At 60.6% G+C, this 21,285-nt stretch overlaps 2 protein-coding genes across 2 annotated transcripts; both read right to left on the reverse strand.

Annotated features, from left to right (window-relative positions):
* Positions 1 to 251: 251 nt before the first annotated feature.
* On the reverse strand, positions 252 to 5,220 carry LOC120398496 (melanin-concentrating hormone receptor 2-like). Its single transcript, XM_039525969.1, has 3 exons — positions 4,558 to 5,220; positions 3,329 to 3,871; positions 252 to 857 (listed from the first exon to the last, which is right to left on the reverse strand). Exons 1-3 carry the CDS (start codon positions 5,091 to 5,093, stop codon positions 650 to 652), a joined length of 1,287 nt encoding a protein of 428 aa, XP_039381903.1. The 5' UTR covers positions 5,094 to 5,220; the 3' UTR covers positions 252 to 649.
* A 10,668-nt stretch (positions 5,221 to 15,888) lies between these two features.
* On the reverse strand, positions 15,889 to 19,671 carry LOC120398150 (phosphoglycerate mutase 2). The gene is made up of 3 exons (XM_039525240.1): positions 19,194 to 19,671; positions 17,340 to 17,520; positions 15,889 to 16,101 (listed from the first exon to the last, which is right to left on the reverse strand). Exons 1-3 carry the CDS (start codon positions 19,605 to 19,607, stop codon positions 15,932 to 15,934), a joined length of 765 nt encoding a protein of 254 aa, XP_039381174.1. The 5' UTR covers positions 19,608 to 19,671; the 3' UTR covers positions 15,889 to 15,931.
* Between the last annotated feature and the right edge of the window lie 1,614 nt (positions 19,672 to 21,285).

The following is a 21,285-nucleotide window of genomic DNA, read 5'->3' on the forward strand; positions in this document are numbered from 1 at the left end:
TTACTGTTTAGTTTATCAATTTTTTCCAAAACCTCCCCTAATGACACCTCAATTTCCTCACTAGGATTTAACTTCCACTTTTTAAAGGATGCCTTTTTGCCTCTCACCGCTTCTTTTACTTTGTTGTTTAACCACCGTGGCTCTTTTTTGGTTCTCTTCTTATGTTTTTTTAAATTGGGGTATACATTTAAGTTGTCACCCATCCTGGGGGGGGGGGGTGAGGGTGACAGACAGACTCCCTGGTGCGTTCTTTTTGCTTTATTAAAGTCTCTTCTGTCACTGCCATTTCCTGCCCAGACTCCCTGATTCATAGATCTGACAACTGTAAGGCCAGGAGATACCATTGCGACCAGGCAGTCTGACCTCCTGCATAACCCGGGCCAGAGAACCTCACCCAGCAATTCCCGCATCAAGTCCATATCTGGTGGTTGAGCTAGACTGGCTCTTCCCACCAGCCTCGGGGGTGGGAATCTGCACTGTCCTATGGGGAGGTAAAAAGTCCCATCTGAGCCGCGGCTGAGGCTCCTGGCATGTTGCCTTGGCCTGGCATCACCAAAGTTCTGTCCCCACGCCTGCCAAGTCATGCTGCAGCAGTGGGGGCCATCCGTGGGCTCCAACTGAAGTCAGTGCTCTGGTAGCACGGAGGCTTCTAGACGGCGCTTTGCTCCTCCTGCCCATTGATGGTGACACTGGCCTCGGTCATGGAGCATGGCAGCTGCTCGGTGCCGAAGGGGCGCCGGCAGCGCTGGGCCGTGGTGCTGCCCACTTGTGGGCTGTAGACGGTGGAGGTGAGCTCCTGGCTGGGCAGGGCAGTGCCTGCACGCAGTGCCCTCCACCTGGCGATGAATCTGCAGTACCTGCGGAGAGGGGGACACAGTCACTCTCACATGGGCAGCCAGGGTGCAAGGGAGCCAGGCCAGAAACTAAGGATCTCCCTAGAGCCCAGCCCCAGCAACTAACACCACTAAGAGCATCTCACTGACAGAGGGTATGCCAATACCCAAGCTGCCTGTATGGCACGGGCACGGCTTGGCATCAGGGCTCAGGCAACACAGCAGGAAGACGAGTGTCCAAGAATGGGGTGGTGACAGTGCATGGGCAGAGAAGGGGTCTGGTTGGGAGGGGAAGGATCTCACCAGCCTGGGGGCAGGGGAAGGTCAGAGTTTTTTTCCTTGACACAAGAAGCGGTGCTGCCCCTTGCCCCCTATGCTCCTGCTCCTGGCCCTTTGTGGCACCAATGGGCCCATGCGGGGTATGGGGGGAGTTAACAGCCGTTCCTACTCCAGCCGGCCCTGGCAAGCAAGCTCTCTGTGCAGGAGGGGGCTGTTATGCAGGGTGCCGACAACAGGAGGAAGCACATCAGGCAGCAGACCCTGGCATGAGGGACCCCAATTGCCTGGTGAGAAGGGGCTGGGAATTATAGTGGGACGCGCAGTCCTGGCTGAACTCCCCCCAGGAGCTGGGTTCACCCCCAACCCTGACATTTGCTCCAGCTGGAGATGTGGGGCTATTGGAATGGGAGCCCATGGACCAGCAGGGCTCTGTGGGAGGAAACCCAAATCCCCATTACCCCAATCCCTCAGGTACCACAAGGGCAGAGCGATCCCCTGGGCTCGGGTCCCTGTCCAGACCCTGAGCTCTGGCTGCTGGCTCTGCTGAGATGTGGCAGCTAGCAGGAGCTGCCCAGGTGCAGGCTCATGTGCCAGGTGTGAAAGGACAGGGCAGGCTGGCACTAGATGTGCCTGGGGAGCAGAGAGGGCAGGGGAGAGTGGGGTTACTATGCAGCTAGCGCCACACACACCCGCTTTGCAAACCCGCCCACAATGGAGTCCTGCCCCAGCCACGGTGCAGACAGGGAAGGGACAGACTGTGGGGGAGATGGCAGGAGCAGGTGAACTGTGACCCCCAATGGCTGGGCATGGCGGGTGCAGGCCAAGGAAGGCACTGGGGAGACACTGAGCTGGAGGTACTGGTGGCTTGGGCCAGGAGAGGCAGCAAGTGTGGGGCGGGGTGTAATTCCAGGGATGGTGGAGCTGGGCACTATCTGTGGGGAAAGGGGGATTTGGGGCAGAAGGGAGGGGTGGATGGAGGAGCAGAGGGGAGGACCCCGGGGGACTCTGATGGGGGAAGGACTGGGCAGAGGAGTCAGAGTCAATGGGGGAGCAGAACCCACGAGGGCTGGGGAGTTTGGGGGCAGGTCAGCAAGGGGACGGGGCAGATCTCAGGGTCTTCCATAGGCTGCTGACACAGGGGAGGGCAAAAGGAGGCCTGGGATCAGAGGTCAGGGGCAGCTCCCAGATAAGGGCAATTCTCCAGACTTAGGGGATTGGACTGAAACTTCAAAAGCCCTGAGTGAGGGATGGACCTGACCCCCGGGCTCACCGCCCACCCCTGGAACAGGACCCGATCTCTGCGCTCATTGCCCACACTGGGAGTGGGGCCCGATCCTGGGCTCACTCACCAGGATGCACTCACACCCAGGGCTGATGGGGGTGGGGATGGGGAAGCTGGTACAAATTACCGGGCCTGGCGGTCCGGAAGGGGGCCCAGGGCCCAGCCTCCCCCTCGTTGGCCCTCCCCCTCGTTAGCCGATCTGCCCCAAAAAAAATTTTCACCGGGGCCGAACCCTCTCTCGGCATCCGTGCTCACACCTGAAGTGGGAGCTGGGCTTTGGCCAGATGTGAGGACTAGAACAGGAGGTGGAGGGCAGCAGGGGTGCGTACTAAGGAGCTGCCTGGCTTTTGATCATCCCCAGCAAAGATCCAGGAATCACAGCGGCTTCCTGAGGGGAGTGAATACAGGCTGTCCCCCCAGGAATCTGGATTGCAGGGATGCAGGTTCTGTGCCTGACTTGGCCAGTAACACAGGGCTGGGTTCACCCCACCCCCAGAGCACCTTCAAGGCCAGGCACAGGACACAGAGCCCTATCTCTGCACTGGGGTGGGGCAAAGCTGGATTGGGGGGTTGCCCAGGAAGGTGGGCTGGAGACAGGGGTTAAATCATAGAATATCAGGGTTGCAAGGGACCTCAGGAGATCATTTAGTCCAACCCCCTGCTCAAAGCAGGGCTAATCCCCAGACAGATTTTTGCCCCAGATCCCTAAGTGGCCCCCTCAAGGATTGAGCTCACAACCCTAGGTTTAGCAGGCCAATGCTCAAACCACGGAGCTATCCCTCCCCCAGGAGAAATAGGTGGGGAGAGACATCAATTCCTGCCCCAGCCTGTAGGGGGACCTCACAGAACTATGAGCACACCTGCGGCATTATCTCCCCCGCACCCTGGTCCCCTGATTAAGCCCTGTCTCCAGCAGCCCATGCCCCGCCCGCACCTAGAATGGGCCATCCGCTCACGGAAGAACTCGGTGCAGAAGAGGACGAGGACGGGGCTGACGCAGCTGTGGGCATAGCTGAGGCAGATGGTGAGCTGGTTCAGGTAGAAGGAGGCAGCGGAGGGGGTGGCCGTCAGGTTGACCAGCTGCACCACGTGGAAGGGTGTCCAGCAGATGAGGAAGGCAGTGATGATGGTGAGCGCCATGCGGGTGACTCGCCGGCTGCGGGCCGAGCAGCGTCGCTGTGCCCGGTGCATGGCCCGGAACAGGTGGTGCAGGGTGAGGGAGTACAGCACTGTGATCACCAGCAACGGCAGGAGGAAGGCCGCCAGTGACTGGTAGAGCGTGTACCAGTACAGGCTGCTGGGGCCTGGCAGATCCATGAGGCACAGCTCCGTCTGGTTCTCCCGCTGCACCCGGGCGTACAGCATGGCTGGCGTGGCCATCACCAGGCTGCTGGCCCACACGCCGGCATTGATCAGGGCCGTGCAGCGGAGCGTCCGCTTCTGGCCCACTGTGGACGAGTACACCACTGCCACGTACCTGGGGAGAGAGTGGCCATCGGGAGGGGCACGGGGCAGGATGGGGGGTGAGGCAGGGAGATCTAGGGGTGACGATGGGGCTGGGGATGAGACAGCTGTTGAGCCCCTTGTTTCAAAGAGGGGACAGAGTTCCCAGCTGCCCCAGCCTGGAGAGGCCAGGAAACAATGACCCAAGTGCTGATGCAGGGGGTCCCTACCCACAGGCCCTGAGCAGGGGGTGCAGACCCCCTACACCAGCTCAACACTCTCTGAGGGGGCTGGGCAGGGGGGCTTGCTGGGGCTCAACTTCACCCCTCTCTGCCCTGCCACACCCCCACCTCCACCGGAGCCCTGCAGCCCCCATCCTCATTTCAACCCTGCCCCGCCCCCAGCTCCACCTGTGCCCTGCCACCCCCTAGCTCTTCCTCTATCCTGAAGCCCTCCCACTATTCTAGCCCTGTTCGCCCCACCTCCAGTATTCCAGCTCTGCAGCCATTCGGGCCCTGTATGAGTTCAGCCTTTAGGGGCTTGTCCACCCCGCAGGGTTGCCCCAACCCCACAGGCTACAGCCTGTGCCATGGCTGCCAACACCGCAGCTGTGAGAGTGACACTAGCTGCCCAGAAGTAAAGTGACCATATATTCCCAAAGGGAAAACAGGACACCTCATGGGGCTAGGGCCATGCTGCAGAGCATGCCCTGCTGGGTACCTGTCCACGCAGAGCACGGTGACGATGGCCACACTGGTGAACTGGTTGTTGAGGTCGAGGGTGGTGACAGCACGGCACAGAAAGTCCCCGAATATCCAGCCGTGCTCCTGGACAAGCTGGTGGATGATGAAGGGCATCCCCACCAAGAAGAGCAGGTCAGCCACGGCCAGGTTCAGGATGTAGACGTCCGACACCAGCTTGTGCTTGCAGCTCAGCACGATGGAGATCACCAGCCCGTTGGCCAGGATGCCGCAGCCACAGATGAGGGCGTACACCACAGGCAGCACCAGTGACAGGGCCGGCCCCAGAAGGCTACCCCAAGCTGCAGACCCCTCCGTGTCCAGAGGTAGGGAGCCCAGCGGCTCCAGCTCGCACGGCATCAGGGAGAGGTTGGGGGGCCCGGCATGCAGAGCGCCAGAGAAGATGTTCAGGCCCAGGGTGAACTCACTGCTCCTGTCCAGCAGAGCAGCCACACCTGGCCCCAGGTGCGAGGTGTTGGCATGCAGCTCCTGAGGCTGCCCCGAGTACTGCGCCATGGCCACGGCTGGGGCGGGGGGCACCCAGTCTGGGTCAGAGGGTGTCCAGGGATGGACCCAGAATGCACCAGCCCCCTTCTCCTGCCAGCACTGTGGGCCGCTGCTGGCCCAGCAGGGGGCCCTTGGGAATAGGGGTGGCCCCTAGACTGGGACTCCTCAGCTAGCGTCCCCACGAGGGCTCCCCGCTAGCTGCTGCCCGCTCCCCTGGCTGTCCCCAGGGGGGGGGGCGTGGCGCCCCGTCACCCCCAGCCTTTAAAGGCACCGGGGGACCCCAGCCCCCTTGAATGCCGGATCCAGCCCACGGGAGCTGCGCGGCCAGACGACGCCCAGCAGGGCACCTTCCCCGGGGCGCTGCGCTGCGCGGCTGGACCCGATCCCCGCGGATCCGGAGCCGCCCGGCCACTCACCGGTGCCTGGATCCCGGAGCCCGCCCCGGCCAGGCTGCGCAGGCTAACGGCGCCGGCGGATGGAGCCGCCCCCGCGCCCAGGGCTCGGGCAGAGGCTCGCGGAGCCCCAGGCTCTCCGGGACCCCCGTGGGGCTGGGCCCGGCCGGTGCCGCCGGCGGGAGCGGGGCAGCCGAGATCCGCTGAGCCGCTGCCCCCCCCCCCCGACAGCTCCGCGCAGCCAGCCCCTGTCCGCGCCCCCCGCTCCCAACAAAGCGGGCGGAGCCCAGAGAGCCGCCTGCCAAGGCTCGGGGTCATGGCAAAGCGCAGCCGGTCGCGGGGACAATGCAGACGGGTGTGAGGGGGCTGGGGAAGAACGCAGCCGGGGGTGACAGTGCAGCCGCCAGGCAGGGGGATGGGGGCAGGCGGGGGGGGGACAGTGCAGCCGGATGTGGGGGGTTAGGGGCAGAACGCAGTCTGGGCGGAGCAGGGGCGACAATGCAGATGCGGGGAGGGGAGACAGTGCAGCCGGTAGGGGGAGGGGGAGGACGGGGGGAGGTGAATGCAGCCCAGAGGGAGCGGGGGACTGTGCATTGGGGGAAGGGAAACCGGCTGTCCCCTGCGCCCAGCAATTCAACCCGGTGTGAGAAACCAGCAAATACCCCCCTGATCTTTCTGGTGGTGAGTCAGTGGCCCAGATCACATCCACATCCCTTAGTGCAGCAGGAGCAGGCACCACCCTAACATCAGCCTGGCCGGAGGGGGGGCATGCCTGGGTAACTGGATTGGCAGGAAAGTGGGAGGCTCCCCTGATGCCTCCAGTTCTGGGGCTCTTCCCTCTGCTGCAGGGGCACTGCCAGTTCTCCCGCTACCTCGCCATCCAGGGGTGTGGAATCCCCAAGCCGTGCCTACCTGCATGGAAGATGAACCGCCCTGTGACATCTCACCTGGGACAGGGCAGTAGGAGACATTGTAGGCAGCACTCCAACCCTGCCAGCGTGGGGCCGGATACTCAGTGCTCTGGTGACTGCTGGTCGTAGGGGCACTAACCCCCTGCTGGCTCAGAGGGGCAGGTGTGTGCGGGTATGGCCGATCGCAGCGTGGCTCTTGGTTCCCCTCTCTGCTAGCCACCGGTGGGGTCAGGTTCAGGGCAGGGGACACTGTGAGACCATGAGGTAGGTGCCAGCTCCCCAGTGGAGGCTGCTCTCTCCATCCTTATGCAGGAGCCGGGCACCCCCAGCATCTCTCCTGCTCCCATGCACTGAGCACAGCTGGGGCATCATCCAGGCCAAATGGCAGCCCCGGAGAGTGTGGTGGCGGCAGCACAAAGGCTGTGTGTAAGTTATTCTCACTTGCGGCTGCTGGTCCCAGACAAACCCTTTGGTTGCCTCTGGCTCCCAAGCCGGGTCCCCAGCGCCACTGCTCCTGCGTGCGTCAGGCAGGCCACGGCTCCATCCACAGAGCATTGAGGATCGCAGGCCAAGAGGAGTTGATTTCCAGTGTTGCAGAGTCAACTCCAGCCCAGCAGGAGCTCCTAGGTCTGCAAGGGGGCGGGAGTGAGCCACCAGCACTAGGAGTGAGCCATGGTGCAATCTACAAACGGGCTGAGATGTGGGCCTGAGCGGGGAGAGAGAGATTGTGTCTGGCTCAGTCGGGCCTGAAGAGGGTGGATTCTTGTCTCCAGATTGCACTGGTGGAGAATCCCTGCACTAAGGATTTGCCCAAGGAAGGGGGATTCACCCCACCACAGGTCTCCAGCCCCCTCAGACTACTGGGATCTAGTCCCCATGGCAGCACAGGGAACCCTCACCAGGGAGACAGGGGCTTGGTCATTACAACCAACAATTACCCTGTGTGGATGGTGGCAAGAAGCCATGGATACACCTTGCTGGTCACACAGGGTGGCTGGAAAAGGGGCCATGTGGGGAGCTTCTGGTCCCGCGCGGGGCTGGAAATGCATCCATAGGAAACTCCCTTGTTACAGGTGATTGCTGAGCTGCATGGATTTGTGAGCAGCCCGGAGAGCTGGCAAAAGGCCTGGGAGGCAGGCAGGCTTGCACCATGCCCCTGGCCTCTCCGCTGGGCTCTGGATCTAATAGCCTGAGGTGCTGGATCCCTGGTGAGCCGGCTCTGTACCGAATTTCACACCTCCGGCCCTGAGCAAAGTGGAGCTTAGGCCCCGTCTGCCAGGCTGTTAGCAGCTGAGACTGTGGGACTGTGTCTCCTGCAGGGGAACGGAGACAGGAGCTGGGTGGGCAGGGGGGTGGGTACCGGGCGGCGTGCTGCCCAGAGCAGCTGAAGAGAAGGGCTGGACCAGGCATTTGCGAAGTGTCAAAGCGGCGTGTGCGTGTGAGGGGTAGTGAGGCTGTCATGCATGATTGTATATGTATGTACCAGCTGTCTGAGGGGGCGAGTGTGTATCGACAGCTCTTGCTGCAGGGCCAGGCGCTCACTGTCATGCACAGGTGGTGCCAGCCCATTGGGGGCTCTAAGCAGGAATATTTTGTCCCCCCCAATAATATTTAAAAGTGAACAGGGCCCCTCCCACCCCTTGAGCTACCCTGGACCCTAAGCGATTGCTCATTCTGCTTACGCTCAGGGGCCCACACTGAGGTTCTGGGCTGCCCAGAGCGAGCTTGCTGCTGCATCTCTCCAATTTTGGCTAGACCCACATCTTCCCCTACCCCCACCGAGCCCTTTTCATTCCTCATTATGGTGGGGGGAGGCTGCTTACCCCCAGCGCACCCTGCTGTCTGTTGCTATGGGAGTGTTTGCTATGGAAGTGCATGCAGGATGGAGGTGCCTGGTCCATCTCCCCCCTCCCCCGCACAACCAGGAGTAATGGGGTAGGGTGTGGGGGCAGCACTCTGGGACTGCCTGGCACGTGCAGAGCAGAGCTCCTCCAGCCCAGCTTTGCACTGCTCTCCTGGAGAGCTGAGATCATTAGCTCCCTGTGACAGATGCTAACAGGACATGGCCCAGGTCATAGTGAGTCAGTGCCAGAGCCAGGAGTGGAAACCAGGGGTCCTGGCTCCTAGGCCCATACACCATCTACTAACCCCAGATCAGCCCTGCCCCTACTGCCCAGAGCCCACCCCCACAGCATCACCAGGGGCCCCATTTTCACAGCTGGGTGACCCAGCTTTGGGATGGAAAGAGGAGATGGTGTTGGAGGATAGGGGAGCCCAGGGTTCATGTCTTGTTTCTGCTTGTTTCGCAGCCCTGTCAGCTCTGCTTGCTTGATCCTGTAGACGGACACTGGAACAGGGCTGGCTACCTCCCAATCACCCCCTCGTGGTCTGCCTCGGTGCTGCAGTGGCTCTGCCTCAGTTTCCCCTCTCCATAGGGCACCTGAACTACTCCCCACCACAGTTCAAAATAAGGTTCCCTTTCCGGGGCCGATTTCAGTTCTGCCAATGAAGTGGTAGAAACAAAGTGTCAGGCTGGCTTTCTGCTCTCTCTCGCTCTTTCCAGCCACACCCCCCAGGATTTCTTGTCGCTCCGCACACTCCGGCTCAGAGATGCCAGCAAGCCAAAAAAAAACCTGTTGCTGTTCTGGTGCTACTCAGCCATCTTCGCCAGGCCTTTGCTGAAATGTCCCTTTCCCTTTACTCAGGCCTCTCCTGTAGGGGAAAAACTACAAGTTCCATTTTGTTTAGGCCCGTCGCCATTTTGTTTGTAAGGAGTTGTTGTTTGTCCACCATGTTGGTGACCTTCCTGAGAGAACTGGCACCTTTTTCTCTCTATGGTGGGAAAGAGCAAGGGTCACATGGCCTACTCGGAAGTTTTTTTGTTTGTTTGTTTTTTGCTTTGCGATCTTGGGGTGGCAAAAAAACCCTCGGCCTAGGGCCACCACTGCCTCTGAACTTGGTGTAGTATGCTGTATACATCTGTACCTTACCTGTAGTAAATTCCCCTTTGTCCTTATGGGTTTGGGACCTTGACTTTAAGCCAGTTTGTTATGCCAACCTGTACCTGTATGCCCTTTGTATATTGTTTTGCCGCGGGTCCTATACGTTACTGTTTCCTGTTTGAGTCACTGTTTAATAAACCAGTTTGCTTTATAGTTAATCCTGTCCTTGGTTTTCTCTCCGTTGATAGATGCGGTTTGGGGGAACGAGTCTGCTGGATGGGGACTCTGAGGTGTGGACCTTAGAGCACATCCAGTTAACCATAGGCAAGATCTGAGTTCCTGGTTAACACTCCCTTATTTATCCCCAAGCCAGGCCTAATTTAGTCACATAAGTCATTATCCTTTTTCCCACCTGGGCAGTGAGTTAACAATGTCGCAGGTGGGGCAGAGAGAGCCATTTCCTGTTGAAGGGCCAACCACCCTGGGACAGACTCCTTGGTGATCTCACATACATTGCTTGGGAGCTCTCTGGTCCCTCACATGAAGAGTCCAGAGTGCCAAATCTTAACAGAGAGCGCTTTCCTTCCACCTGTTTCTCAGGCCTTTGAGTTAAATGAGCATCAAAGCCCAAACAATAAACAAGGTATTTTAAACAGTCCAGATAAAGCCCCATTCCCAGGATGTGCGATGCCTGGTTCTTCACTCGCTGGCATCTGCCAGGAGAAACAGGGTAGACAAGACCTGAATTTCTAGTGTAAACGCAAGCAGGCAACACCCCCTTCCCACTTCTCTCCCGAAACAGCCACAGGAGCCACCTGCTGGGGTTTAGTTGCCCACACTGGGCTCTGCCCTGGTGTACATCGCTGCTGTTAGTCCGCTCTGCGGGGTGCAGATCCTGGCAGTACACCCAGCACCCACTCACCCCACATGCCCATGACACATGGTTCTCAGCTGGCTGAGTCAGCCTGGAAACGAGAGGCCTGCACCTCCATTTAATCCTCCTGACCACCCACCCGGCTTGGCTTCTTCTCTTTGCTGCTGTGGGGTTGCAGTCAGTGAGCCCAGATGCAGCAGGACATGATGCTGGTCTGTGATCTCTATGTTATGCCAACCCACACACACTGCAGCGCCCCGTGGCGGCAGGTCGGGGGCCAAGGAGTGCTCGGGTGGGGGAGAGGTGAGCTTCAAACCCTCAAGGGCTCTGCTGAGAGGGTTTTGTGGGCCCTGGATGTGTCTGATCATGGCAAGTTTTGGTCTCATAGAGGGAGGGGAGGCTGGGGGCGGGGAGGGATAAGGTAGATAGGCATTTGCAGTGCCCTGGGGCTGTCAGCGGAGCCAGCCCCAGGACTGGGGGCCAGTGTGATGCCAGAGGCTGGGGGATCCTTGCAGGGAATTCATCTGCTGCTTCTTTGCCAAGGGAGGAGTCCCCGCCCCACACAGAACTGCCCTGAGCTAACAATACTGGAAGCTCTATTTCCCACAGTGCCATGGGGCGGGGGGAGGCGAGAGACCTTAAACAGCCTCCCCTACAAGCCTCCATCCCCAGATATCTCTCTTTGTTTTTATACACTGTGTCTGTGCCCATCACCATGGTATCTCAGGCCTCCACCCAGAGTTTGGTCTGGAGGAGCTCAGCCCCCGGGAGAGGTGTAGCTGCAGCTACAGGCTAGTGTATGAGTCCTCCCCGCTATCTCGGCACTGGGGGCTCACTGGACCAGAAGATGCCAGCAGTGCTCAGTCCTTTCCCTAGTAGGGTGTGACGCATGCAGCTGTCAGCAATGCTCATTGTTCCTGCATTTAGGGCTGGGATTAAGTGGAGACAAAAGCAGGAACCGCAAGCTCCTGCCTGGTTGCGGGGCTGAAGCCGGGGGCGGGCAAGGCTGACTCATCCCTGTGCTCCCTGATGTGAAATGGAGCTGATTAGCATGCCAGCCCTGAGCCAGGGCAGGCAAGGCAACCAGCACATGGAAACCAGTTCAGGGAGTCGCCCATGAAACCCGGGACTGAGCAGAGGACCCCTTGGGAATGACTGCTCTGCAGAGCGGGTTCACTGGGGACTCCGGGAGGCCTGAGTATCAGGGAGCGAGTGGGGCTCTTCCCATGCCATTGAGTGAGAAGCAGTGGGTCTTAGAGAGGCAGGCAGCAGAGGGGACGAAGGGCAGTAGCACAGGTGGGGCGAGAAACAAGGGGCCATGGCATTGGTGTAATGCTGACAGACCACGGTCGTTGGCGGGTGGGCTCAAACCGGGGACCTCTGGAGCTTAGTGCATGAGCCTCTACCACATGAGCTAAAAGCCAACTGGCTATTAGGTAAGGGTGGGAAGCAGACTCACACATTTAACTCTCTCTAAGTGGTCTCAGTGCCACTGGATGGGACAGAACACCACACCCAGAAAGTGTGGGTTATAGGGGCACAGGGTTTAAGGAGGCGTTTGGATGAGGCAGGGTGCCCACCTGGGGCACAAGCAGTGGGAGGCTGGTCTGGGCATGGGGGGCTGGGTGTGGGAGGAGGGGACGGAGCAGGAGGATGGAAGCGGAGTGACATCCAGCCATGCCTGGGGCCACATGGTCCCTGGGATCAGAGTCAGTGTGGCCATGTGTGATAAATGAAAGGGGTGGGGGTAGCTCCCTTTTATGGACACCCAGCCAGCCCGTTAGCTGTAAAATCCCTCTTGGTAGCTGTTCTCTGCTTGCTTTACCTGTACAGGATTAAAAGTCCCCCAGGTAAAGAAAAAGAAGTGGGCACCTGACCAAAAGAGCCAATGGGAAGGCTAGAACTTTTTTAAATGGGGAAAGAAACTTTCCCTTTGTTTGTTGTTCTCTCTGGGCTGCAGGGACATGGAGCAGCAATGCTATAAGCAGGAATGCTGTGGAAGGTTTGAACCAGGTATGAAAAGTTTTCTTTCATACCTAGACGGAATCATTGGGACAAGGACAGTTTAGCTAGACGCGATCATGTTTATTTCTTTATTTTGGCTTGTGGATCACTGTGCTAACCCCAGATGCTTTTCTTTGCTTGTAACCTTTAAGCTGAACCCCCAAGAAAGCTAGTTTGGGAGCTTAATTTTTGGAATTGCTTCTTTAAAATCTAGCAAATGCCTGAGTCCCAGATGTATTTTCTTCCTTTTTGTTTTTAATAACATTTACCTTTTTTAAGAACAGGATTGGATTTTTGGTGTCCTAAGTTTGTGCATATGTTGTTTAATTAGCTGGTGGCCACACCTAATTTCCTTTGTTTTCTTCTCACCTCTTCCCCAGAGTGGGGGTAAAAAGGCTTGAGGGTACCCCAGGGAGGAATTCCCAAGTGTTCCTTCCTGGGTTCAAGGGGTTTTTTGCATTTGGGTGGTGGCAGCGTTTACCAAGCCAAAGTCAGAGAAGAGCTGTAACCTTGGGAGTTCAGTACAAGCCTGGTGTGGCCAGTATTAATTTTTTAAATCACTGCGGGCCCCCACCTTCTGCACTCGAAGTGACAGAGTAGGGAATTAGCTTTGACACCATGGCATCCCGGAGAGGTGGGGCCAGACAACAGCTGCCAAGGGCTGCTCCTACTTGTGCTGAAGAGCCAGAGGGTGCACGCTGGGGGTAACAGCCTGGTTTGCCCTCTGGGTTAGCTCTCCCACAATGCACTGTGGCCAGGGACTCCCATGATTTGCTGCCTGCCATCTCCAAGGGGGAAGACCCTGGTGGCACCAAGAGGGACGTAGTCTGCCCAGTGGGTGGAGAACGGGCACCCGAAGGGCGAGGGCCACACGCACTGCAGTCGACTTGCCAAAGCGAAATATTTCCATTTTCAATTTTTCATCCAAAATTGTCTGCATTTCTCCCCGCCGCCCCGCACAGGTCTGCGGGTAGGGTCCAGGCTAACCCAGGGAGACAGCGGGAAAACCCAGCAAGGGCTCTCCAGAGTTTGGCAGGTCCAGATGAGATTTTTAGCTCCACTACTGGACGTCCTGTTCCTGGAATCACAACTAACTCGGGCACGTCCGTGCTATGGAACAAGGGGTTTGGCCAGGGAGTAACCAACATCACAGTGTGGAGGCGCTAGCAAGTCAAGGTAAACGTGAAGGGGTGCTGGGATTCAGACACTGGACCCCAGACTGTGGTCTGCTGCAAAATAGCATCTCCTGAAGCGTGGCCACCTGCCCAGTGCATGCACACACACAGACATGCACCCGATGGGCTGGAACAGCAGCCTCTGACCTGCTCCACATCAACTGTACAGGGGCTGCCCACGCTGAGGGCTAGGCCAGCTGCCCCATCCACACAGAGAAGGAGCATGCAGGCCCCTAGCCCGGCTCCTCTGTGGGGATGCAAGTCGGGAGGGTGGGAAGCAGGGGCCAAATAGCAGCAGCTGGGGGAGAAGAGGAAAGGGGAAAGGGAGAGAGAAGCTAATGAAGGAGAAGAAATGCCCCAGGAAAGAAAGAGGAGGAATGAAGGAAACAGCCAGAACCAGCCAGACACAGAGTGGGGTGGGGGGGGGGAGTCTGTGTTTATTTCTCTTGGTGCCACAGTGTGGTGGATGCCTTGTGAGGGGCACTTAGAGTAGGCTGCTATGAGGTCCAGCATGAGCCTCTGCCCCATTGTCAGAGGATACAAGCAGGAGACACACAAACCCACAGCTGGAGCAGCTGGTGGCAGCAAGCCCAGAGCTGGGGCATTTGCCTGCCAGCTGGGAGGAGATCAGGATGCATGGCCGGCTAGACAGGTGGACAAGCCACGCTTCCTCTCTGCTGCTCCCCACAGCCAGGCCTGGTGGCAGCAGTGATAGAGCCCAGCTCTACAAGCCCAGGTCCTTGTACCTGAGGTTAAGGAGAAGCCCCAGGAGTTGTTAGCAGTACAGGGTCTGTGACACACAGCTCTGTGGTTCCACATCTACCCTCTAGAGGGCAGTGGTGTCTCCAGGGGCAGCTCTATGTTTTTTGCCGCCCCAAGTACGGCAGTCAGGTGGCCTTCGGCGGCACGCCTGTGGGCGATCAGCTGGTCATGTGGATTCGGCGGCGTTTCTGCGGGTGATCTGCCGGTTCCCGTGCCTTCAGCGTACCCACTGCCGAATTGCTGCCGAAACCGTGGGACTGGCGGACCTCCCACAGGCATGCCGCCGAAGGCTGGCTGACTGCCACCCTCACGGCAACCGGCATGCCCCCCCCCCCCAGTGATTTGCTGCCCCAGGCACACGCTTGCTGCGCTGGTGCCTGGAGCTGCCCCTGGCTCCAGCCCCACAAGCCTTTCTATGGCTGGCTCTGCCCTCTGCGTCCTATACACCAAGCTGTGTCGTGCCCATGTGGCACCGTGTGCCCCACCATCTTCTCTGCCCGGGCACCTCTCCCGGGGCCCCTCCTTGCGCAAATACTGGCTGCACCCCGAGGGATGTTTGTGAAGTGTGCGGCAGTCCCCTATAATCTGGTCCATGGAAAAGAGCCTATTAATGTGCTGGTTGATGGGGGTTGTTCTTTCAGCTCACAGGCAGCAGCCTGTGCTTTGGTGCTGAAGGCCTAGGATTCAAACCCAGCTGGCGGCCTATGGAGAAGGTTTCTAGATCCCTCCGGCATGGTAGCTGCTCCAGGCCCAGGCAGTAGGGTTCAGCCTCCTTCTCCAGGAAAAATGACTCACCTCAAGGACAGGCGGTACCAGGCCCCCTGTTCATACCCACCCAGGAGCTCCCTGCTTGTCCCAGAGCCGCTCTCACTCCCTCCTCGGAGCCCAGAGAGAACCTGCCAAGGAGTGGCACTTAGTCCCCTGCTACAGGTTGGAGCAGCCTTATGGCTTTGTAACCCCTCCCTGGCCACACGGGGCCCCCACACCAATGGGCCTCAAGGCCAGCCCTACTTCTCCCTCCCACCGCGGAGGGAGCAGCATAGCCAGACCCCCAAGCTGCCCTCCCCCAGCACGCTGGCTCCTCCTCCACAGCCACCAAGGTTTGACAGGCCCTGAGTTCCCAGGAGTGCCAAGCACCAAACTTTCCCTCTGCCAATGGGCGAGGGCCCCCAGGCTGTGTCAAGTGAGGTCCACCCCAAGCTGGATCACCCAGGCTGTAGGTGGACCCCCTAAATACCCCTCTCCCCTCCTGGGCTACATACCCCCCCAGGCTGTTCCAGGCTCCAGCCCCCACCACTGGGCTACATACCCCCCCCAGTCTGTGCCTGGCCCCAGCCCCGTCCCGCCACTGGGCTACATACCCTCCCCAGGCTGTGTCAGGCCGCAGCCCCCCACCACTGGGCTACATACCCCCCCCAGTCTGTGCCTGGCCCCAGCCCCGTTCCGCCACTGGGCTACATACCCTCCCCAGGCTCTGTCAGGCCGCAGCCCCCCACCACTGGGCTACATTACCCCAGGCTGTGCCTGGCCCCAGCCCGCCACTGGGCTACATACCCTCCCCAGGCTGTGTCAGGCGCAGCCCCACCACTGAGCTACATTACCCCCACCAGGCTGTGCCTGGCCCCAGCCCCCCCGCCACGGGATTACATACCCCCCCCCCCCAGCTGTTCCAGGCCCTGAGGCCCCCGTTCCACACGCTGCATCAGGCCCCGAGGGCCCCCATGCCCGCACTGCACTCACTCAGTTGGGTTTCACAGGTTTATTGCCCTAGCTGCTCTCCCTCCCCCTCACTTCTGGACCTTGCCCTGGGCAGCCACAGCCTCCATGGCCTTGCGCACGGTCTCCTCATCACCCAGGAACTGCATGGGCTTGGTGGGCTTCAGGCTCCCGTCCAGTTCGTACACGATGGGGATCCCGGTTGGCAAGTTCAGCTCCATGATGGCGGCGTCAGACATCCCTGTGGGGAGAGCCGGGGGGGGGGGAGAGGGGGAGGATGGTCAGACAGGCCCACTGCACAGCAACAAAGTTACAGCGCCTCCTGCTGGCAGAGGCAGAAACACAGCCAGAGAGGTGGCAGTGCCAGCTGTGGGGGGAGTGCCACTCCAGCCCCAGCCTGTCCCAGCAGGGGGCGCTGCGGGGGCGAGGCAGGGTGCTGGCTGTGGGGGGAGCTTCCGGCTACTCCAGCCCTGGCCTCTCCCAGCAGGGGGATGCTGTGGGGAGTCCCCTGAGGAGCTGCCTCACAGCTCACAGGCTGGGTCCTGCAGCTCCATCCACTTGCATCTGAAAAAGCTCCTTGGAATCCCTCAGTGACCTTTAGGGCGGGGGCTCCCAGAGGCCAGGGAAACCGAATCCCAGCCTCAGAATTGGAGGGGGAGGCTGGTCAGCGTGGAAACCAGACCCCTCCCAGAGCCTTGAAATGTGACGCCCGCCTCAAAATAGCAACAACCTTCTGCGGCAGCCGGTCATGGAGCTGCCAGCTCCTACTCCCCCCTGCCCCACGAGGCTCACTTGGGCCTCGGATACGCGGCGTACCCAGCCCGGGCTGCACCTGCGCCGGAGCTGGGAGTCGCTCACGGCGGGTGCTGCACCAGGGTCCTCACCTGCCCGCTGATCAGACCTCCCAGCCCCAGACCGTCAGCCTCATGATACAGTGGGGGAAACTGAGACACAGAGGGGGTGGAGGAGTTGCCCCCCAGACTCCTGATGCCCATATTAGACCTAGCCCATCTCTAGCTACAGGTCCCAGGGTGGATAAGACCTGCTGCCCCTACAGCCCATCCCAGCTGGCTAAGAGGCTTAGAGCCTTTAACCAAATCGGGGGGGGGGGAGTTTGGGGGCACCTCCCTGCTGGGTCCCTTCTAGTCGCACTGCAGCTCCTTTCCTGGCACTCCCTGCCCCCCTTCCTCGCCAGGCCCCCTGGCAGAGCAGTCTCCTGCCTGCTGGCTGGGAAACCAGCCCCCACAGCTCGCTGGCAGCCCTGCTAATCACCCTGGGGACCCTCTCTCCCCCAGAGCAAGGTGACAGGCAGGGAATTTCCAGCAGGCAGATGGGGACCAGTTTGGCCCCCATGTCCCCAGGAGCAGACGCCAAGGCTAGAGGGAACGAGCCCTGGGGACCTTACAAAGGGCGCATAGCTAGGAGAGCATGGGGCCTGGCACCTGGCCCAGCTAAAGGTCACTCGTCAGGGGGCCATACCCTCCAGGTGCTTGACGATGCCGCGCAGGCTGTTCCCATGGGCGGCAATCAGCACCCTCTTGCCGGCTTTGATCTGGGGGACGATCTCCTCATTCCAGAAGGGCAGGGCGCGGGCGATGGTGTCTTTGAGGCTCTCACACGTGGGCAGCTCCCCGGGCTTCAGGCCTGCGTAGCGCCTCTCCTAGGGGGCAAGGGAGACACCCAGGTAGCGCTAGGGACACAAGCCCCACTACCCCCTCCCCCAGGGTCTCCAGCCCAGGGGCAGATGCGGGGGGGGGACACAATCGGGCTGGACACCTGGGTAACAACAAACATTTTAACGTGGGAGGGGAACAGGCCCCTGCCCCCCAGCCCTCCTGGGGCTCAGCCAGAGGCAGGAGACTGGGGGGCCAGGGGTTTCTAATCAGAACCAAAGCTGGGCTCAGCCCAGAACCCAGCGTGAGCCTGTTGCTTGAAGGGGCAGGATTACCGGGGTCTCCTCGCTAGCCCCTTCCCACAGTGTATGAGCTGCCCTCCCCCACCACGCAAGGCACCCAAACCTCCCACCCAGATTGGCACCCCGGGGCCCGTATCACCCTGTCCCCAGCTTCGCTCCCAGAGGCAGATCCGGCCTGGATGCTTCTGGCAGGGTGGGATCCTAGTTCCTCCCCCTCCCCCTCCCCACCTCACAGCAGGGATTAGCCAGACAATGGCCCTAGCAGACTATTTACCCTGCAGGGACAGGCGGGCTGGCTGGAGCCATCACCCTTCCTGTGGGGGGGGGGGGGGGCGGGGGAAGGGCTGCGAGGCCATGCACAGGGACTCCACTGTCATCCCGACCCCATGTGTGGCCCTGCCAGGATGGGCCAGCTGTGCTCGAGAACAATGGATCAGCCTGACCATCTTGCCCAAGGGGTGGGGGTCTCCCCAGCCTGATGCCCCCCAGCACTTAGATGGGGATTCTGGGGGGCTGCACCAGAGAGCTTTGCCAGCAGCCACAGGGCTGATGCCCATCCTGAAGGCCCTGTGCCCACCGGCTGGGTGGGGGCTTCGTGCCACAGACCCAGTGTCTGTGCCGGGAGAGGTCGGGCAGCAGCTGCACCAGCCCAGCTGCTTGGTGAGAGCCTCAGGCATCTCTCTGCACCCTGATCCGGCCTCTCCCATGTCCTGGGAGGGGGAGGCCTGGGGGCCAGCGCTGGGTGAGCATGTGCCCTCCTGTACCTATGCCTCCATTGCTCCCCAGATCCTTGTTTGCTTAGCAAAACGCCCTGTGCTCTCCCAGCAAACCCTCCCCCCGAGCACTGACTCAGCAACCCCCAGCACCTGCTGGCCCTGCCAGGGGTGTCAGCCTGCCGGGAAGCGGATGCTTCCATCTGCCTCTCCCGGTGCCACCCCGCCCCAGTGCAGCTGGCTGGGCACCCCCTAGCCCTCCTCTGGGGTCAGGAACACCGCCAGCTTTTTTGTTGCCCTAGACGGCAGAAGGTCCCCCCCGAAATGCCGCCCCCAATTGGGCGGCCAAAGATCCGGTTGCCGCCCCCCAAATGTTAGCACCCTAGGCTACTGCCTAGGTTGCCTAATGGGTTGCGCCGGCCCTGCCTGGGGTACCAGGCTGGGCACCCTCCCCATCTTCCCCCCAGGATGCTGAGCAAGACATCAGGCTGGCACTCATTGCTCCCTCATCTGGAACTCACCCACCTCACAGAACTCCAGCTGGCACTCCCTCTGTCTCCCCCCTCCCACCCAGCCCCCAGGGGACCCGGCTAGCACCCCCACCCCTCCTTTCCTGGGTGCCCAGCTAGCAACCCCCCCCAGTCCCCCTCCCCACCAACCCAGGTGCTTGGTTGCCCCTCCCCGGGGTGCCCGGCTGGCACTCACCTTGCTGATGACCTGGTAGTAGGGGTGCTGCTCGTCCATGGGGGGAGGGGGAATGTCGTAGGAGCGCCGCCAGATCTTCACCTGCTCCTCGCCATGCCGGGCGGCAGTCTCAGCCTTGTTGAGGCCGGTCAGGCCCCCGTAGTGGCGCTCATTGAGGTGCCAGGTGCGCACCACGGGCAGCCACATCTGGTCGATGCCATCCAGGATGGCCCAGAGAGTGCGGATGGCCCTCTTGAGCACCGAGGTGTAGCAGACGTCGAACTCGTAGCCTGCCTCCCGGAGGGCCTGGGCCCCACGCCGTGCCTCCTCTGCCCCCTTCTCACTCAGGTCAGCGTCGAACCAGCCGCAGAAGCGGTTCTCCTGGTTCCAGGTGCTTTCGCCGTGGCGCACGATCACCAGCCGGTGGGTCGACATCTTCAGAGCAGGGAGGGCAGCGTGCCCGGAGAGCCCAGCTCTGGCAGCTGCAACAGCACCTCCCCATGGCCCTGTGTGCCCCTTTTATACCCCGCCAGCCCAATCAGCACCCACTCTGGGGCAGATAGACAGTTGCAGGCAGCCAGTTATGGTGCTGCTGGGAGGGCAGGTCCCCCCTTCCCCCCCCCCCCCCACTTCTTCCCAGGCTCCAGTAACAGCCAGGCCAGGGGCTCCCTCACGGTTCCAGGACAGAAATAGCCCGGAGCTGGGCAGCCTTGTGACCTTGGCTGTTGGAGCCGCCTGGAAGAGGGAGCTGGGCCCAGGACCTGGCTACAAAGTAACACTCCAGTCTGGGGGCAGAGAATGGTTCAAGCCAGAGCTGCTTCTCCAGCCTGGGAGGGACACTGGCCCCTGGGCCTCTTTGGAGAGGTGGCAGTGTGGATGCAAAGGGTGGGGGGAGCGGAGGGATGCCAGCCTGCTTGTCCATGGTGGTGCCCTCCTGCACCTTGGCACCCAGCTGGAGGAGCCACTCCCCAAGACTGACATGGCTTGCGCAGTGCCACAAGGGTCACAGCACCTGGGGGAGATCCCTTGAGTAAGGGCGGGGGCAGGTGGAGGAAGGGGCTGGGCCCACCCCTGACACACACCTAGGGGTTCGGGCTCTCCCAGCGCTCAGCCAGCTTGTCCTGCTGGTAAGAGCACTGCCGGGCTTTGTCTGCCAGGAGGTCTCGGCTGTCACTCCCCAGGGGGCAGGGGCTGGCTTCTTCCCTTTCCAGCCCGTCTCTGTATCTGTCTATACCCTGTGCCCACGACACCCACTCCCCGCCCACTGCACTGTCACTCCTGTGGGCGACTGGAGGGTGAGTGCAGTGTCAGGGGGGAGGGGGCATGGAGGACAGGGAAGTATGGCGCAATGATTAGCGCACTAGCCTCACACGTAGGAGACCTGGTTTGAGTCCCTATCCGCTACAGACTGTGTGTGACCCTGAGCAAGTCACTTAGCCTTTCCAGGCCTCAATTCCCACCCGCCCAATGGGGACCCCAGCCTGGCCTGCCCCACAGGGGTGTGTGAGGACAAATCCAACTGTGAGCTGCTCTAGCTTGTCGGCCCAGATGAGCCCCCAGCCAAGCACAGAGCCAACTCTTGGATCCAAGGCCGAAAGCTACCTTCACATGCCCTGATTTGAACTGCAAGGAATTCAGAGCTTGCTTGTGCACCAGGGCTCTGCCCTGCTATGTCCTGCCACCCCGATGCTATAGCAAAAGGAGCTGGCTTGAACCTAGGCAAGGGCTCGTTTCTCCAACGACCTGCAGGGGCAGAACAGGGGGGCCAAGCAATATGTCCCTCCCAGCTGGCTGCTGGCCTGGAATCCAGCCTGTGAGAGGGGTTCTAGCTTCCCTGCAGTGTGAGGCCAGACCTGCCAGCTCCATGGGTGACACCCCGATGAGTCACCGAGGCCCCGGGCCCGTTGGGGGTCCTGGGCTGGCTGAAGGACGCTAAGCGAGATGGAGTTAGCCAGGTGATGCTTGCGGGGGTACTGGGTGGGTGTACGCTGGACGGTATGTGGAGGGCATGGGGCGGCTGGAGGTTCCTGGTGCTGAGGGCTGCATGGTGGGTTTCTGGGAGAGCTCAGCAGGTGGGCGCTGAGCCATTAAGTATGCCTATTCCTGGACAGCC

The sequence above is a fragment of the Mauremys reevesii genome, linkage group 2 (assembly GCF_016161935.1).
Source record: "Mauremys reevesii isolate NIE-2019 linkage group 2, ASM1616193v1, whole genome shotgun sequence".
Taxonomy (NCBI): Eukaryota; Metazoa; Chordata; order Testudines; family Geoemydidae; genus Mauremys; species Mauremys reevesii.

Bases quoted from the DNA above. Each gene is read 5' to 3' on its own strand.
- LOC120398496 (XM_039525969.1), bottom strand. From the start codon at position 5,093: ATGGCGCAGTACTCGGGGCAGCCTCAGGAGCTGCATGCCAACACCTCG. The intron at 3,872-4,557 runs GTACCCAGCAGG...CTCTCTCCCCAG, and splicing joins ACCGTGCTCTGCGTGGACAG to GTACGTGGCAGTGGTGTACT. The intron at 858-3,328 runs GTGCGGGCGGGG...CCCTCTCCGCAG, and splicing joins GAGCGGATGGCCCATTCTAG to GTACTGCAGATTCATCGCCA.
- LOC120398150 (XM_039525240.1), bottom strand. From the start codon at position 19,607: ATGTCGACCCACCGGCTGGTGATCGTGCGCCACGGCGAAAGCACCTGG. The intron at 17,521-19,193 runs GTGAGTGCCAGC...CTTGCCCCCTAG, and splicing joins ACTACCAGGTCATCAGCAAG to GAGAGGCGCTACGCAGGCCT. The intron at 16,102-17,339 runs GTATGGCCCCCT...CTCTCCCCACAG, and splicing joins CATCGTCAAGCACCTGGAGG to GGATGTCTGACGCCGCCATC.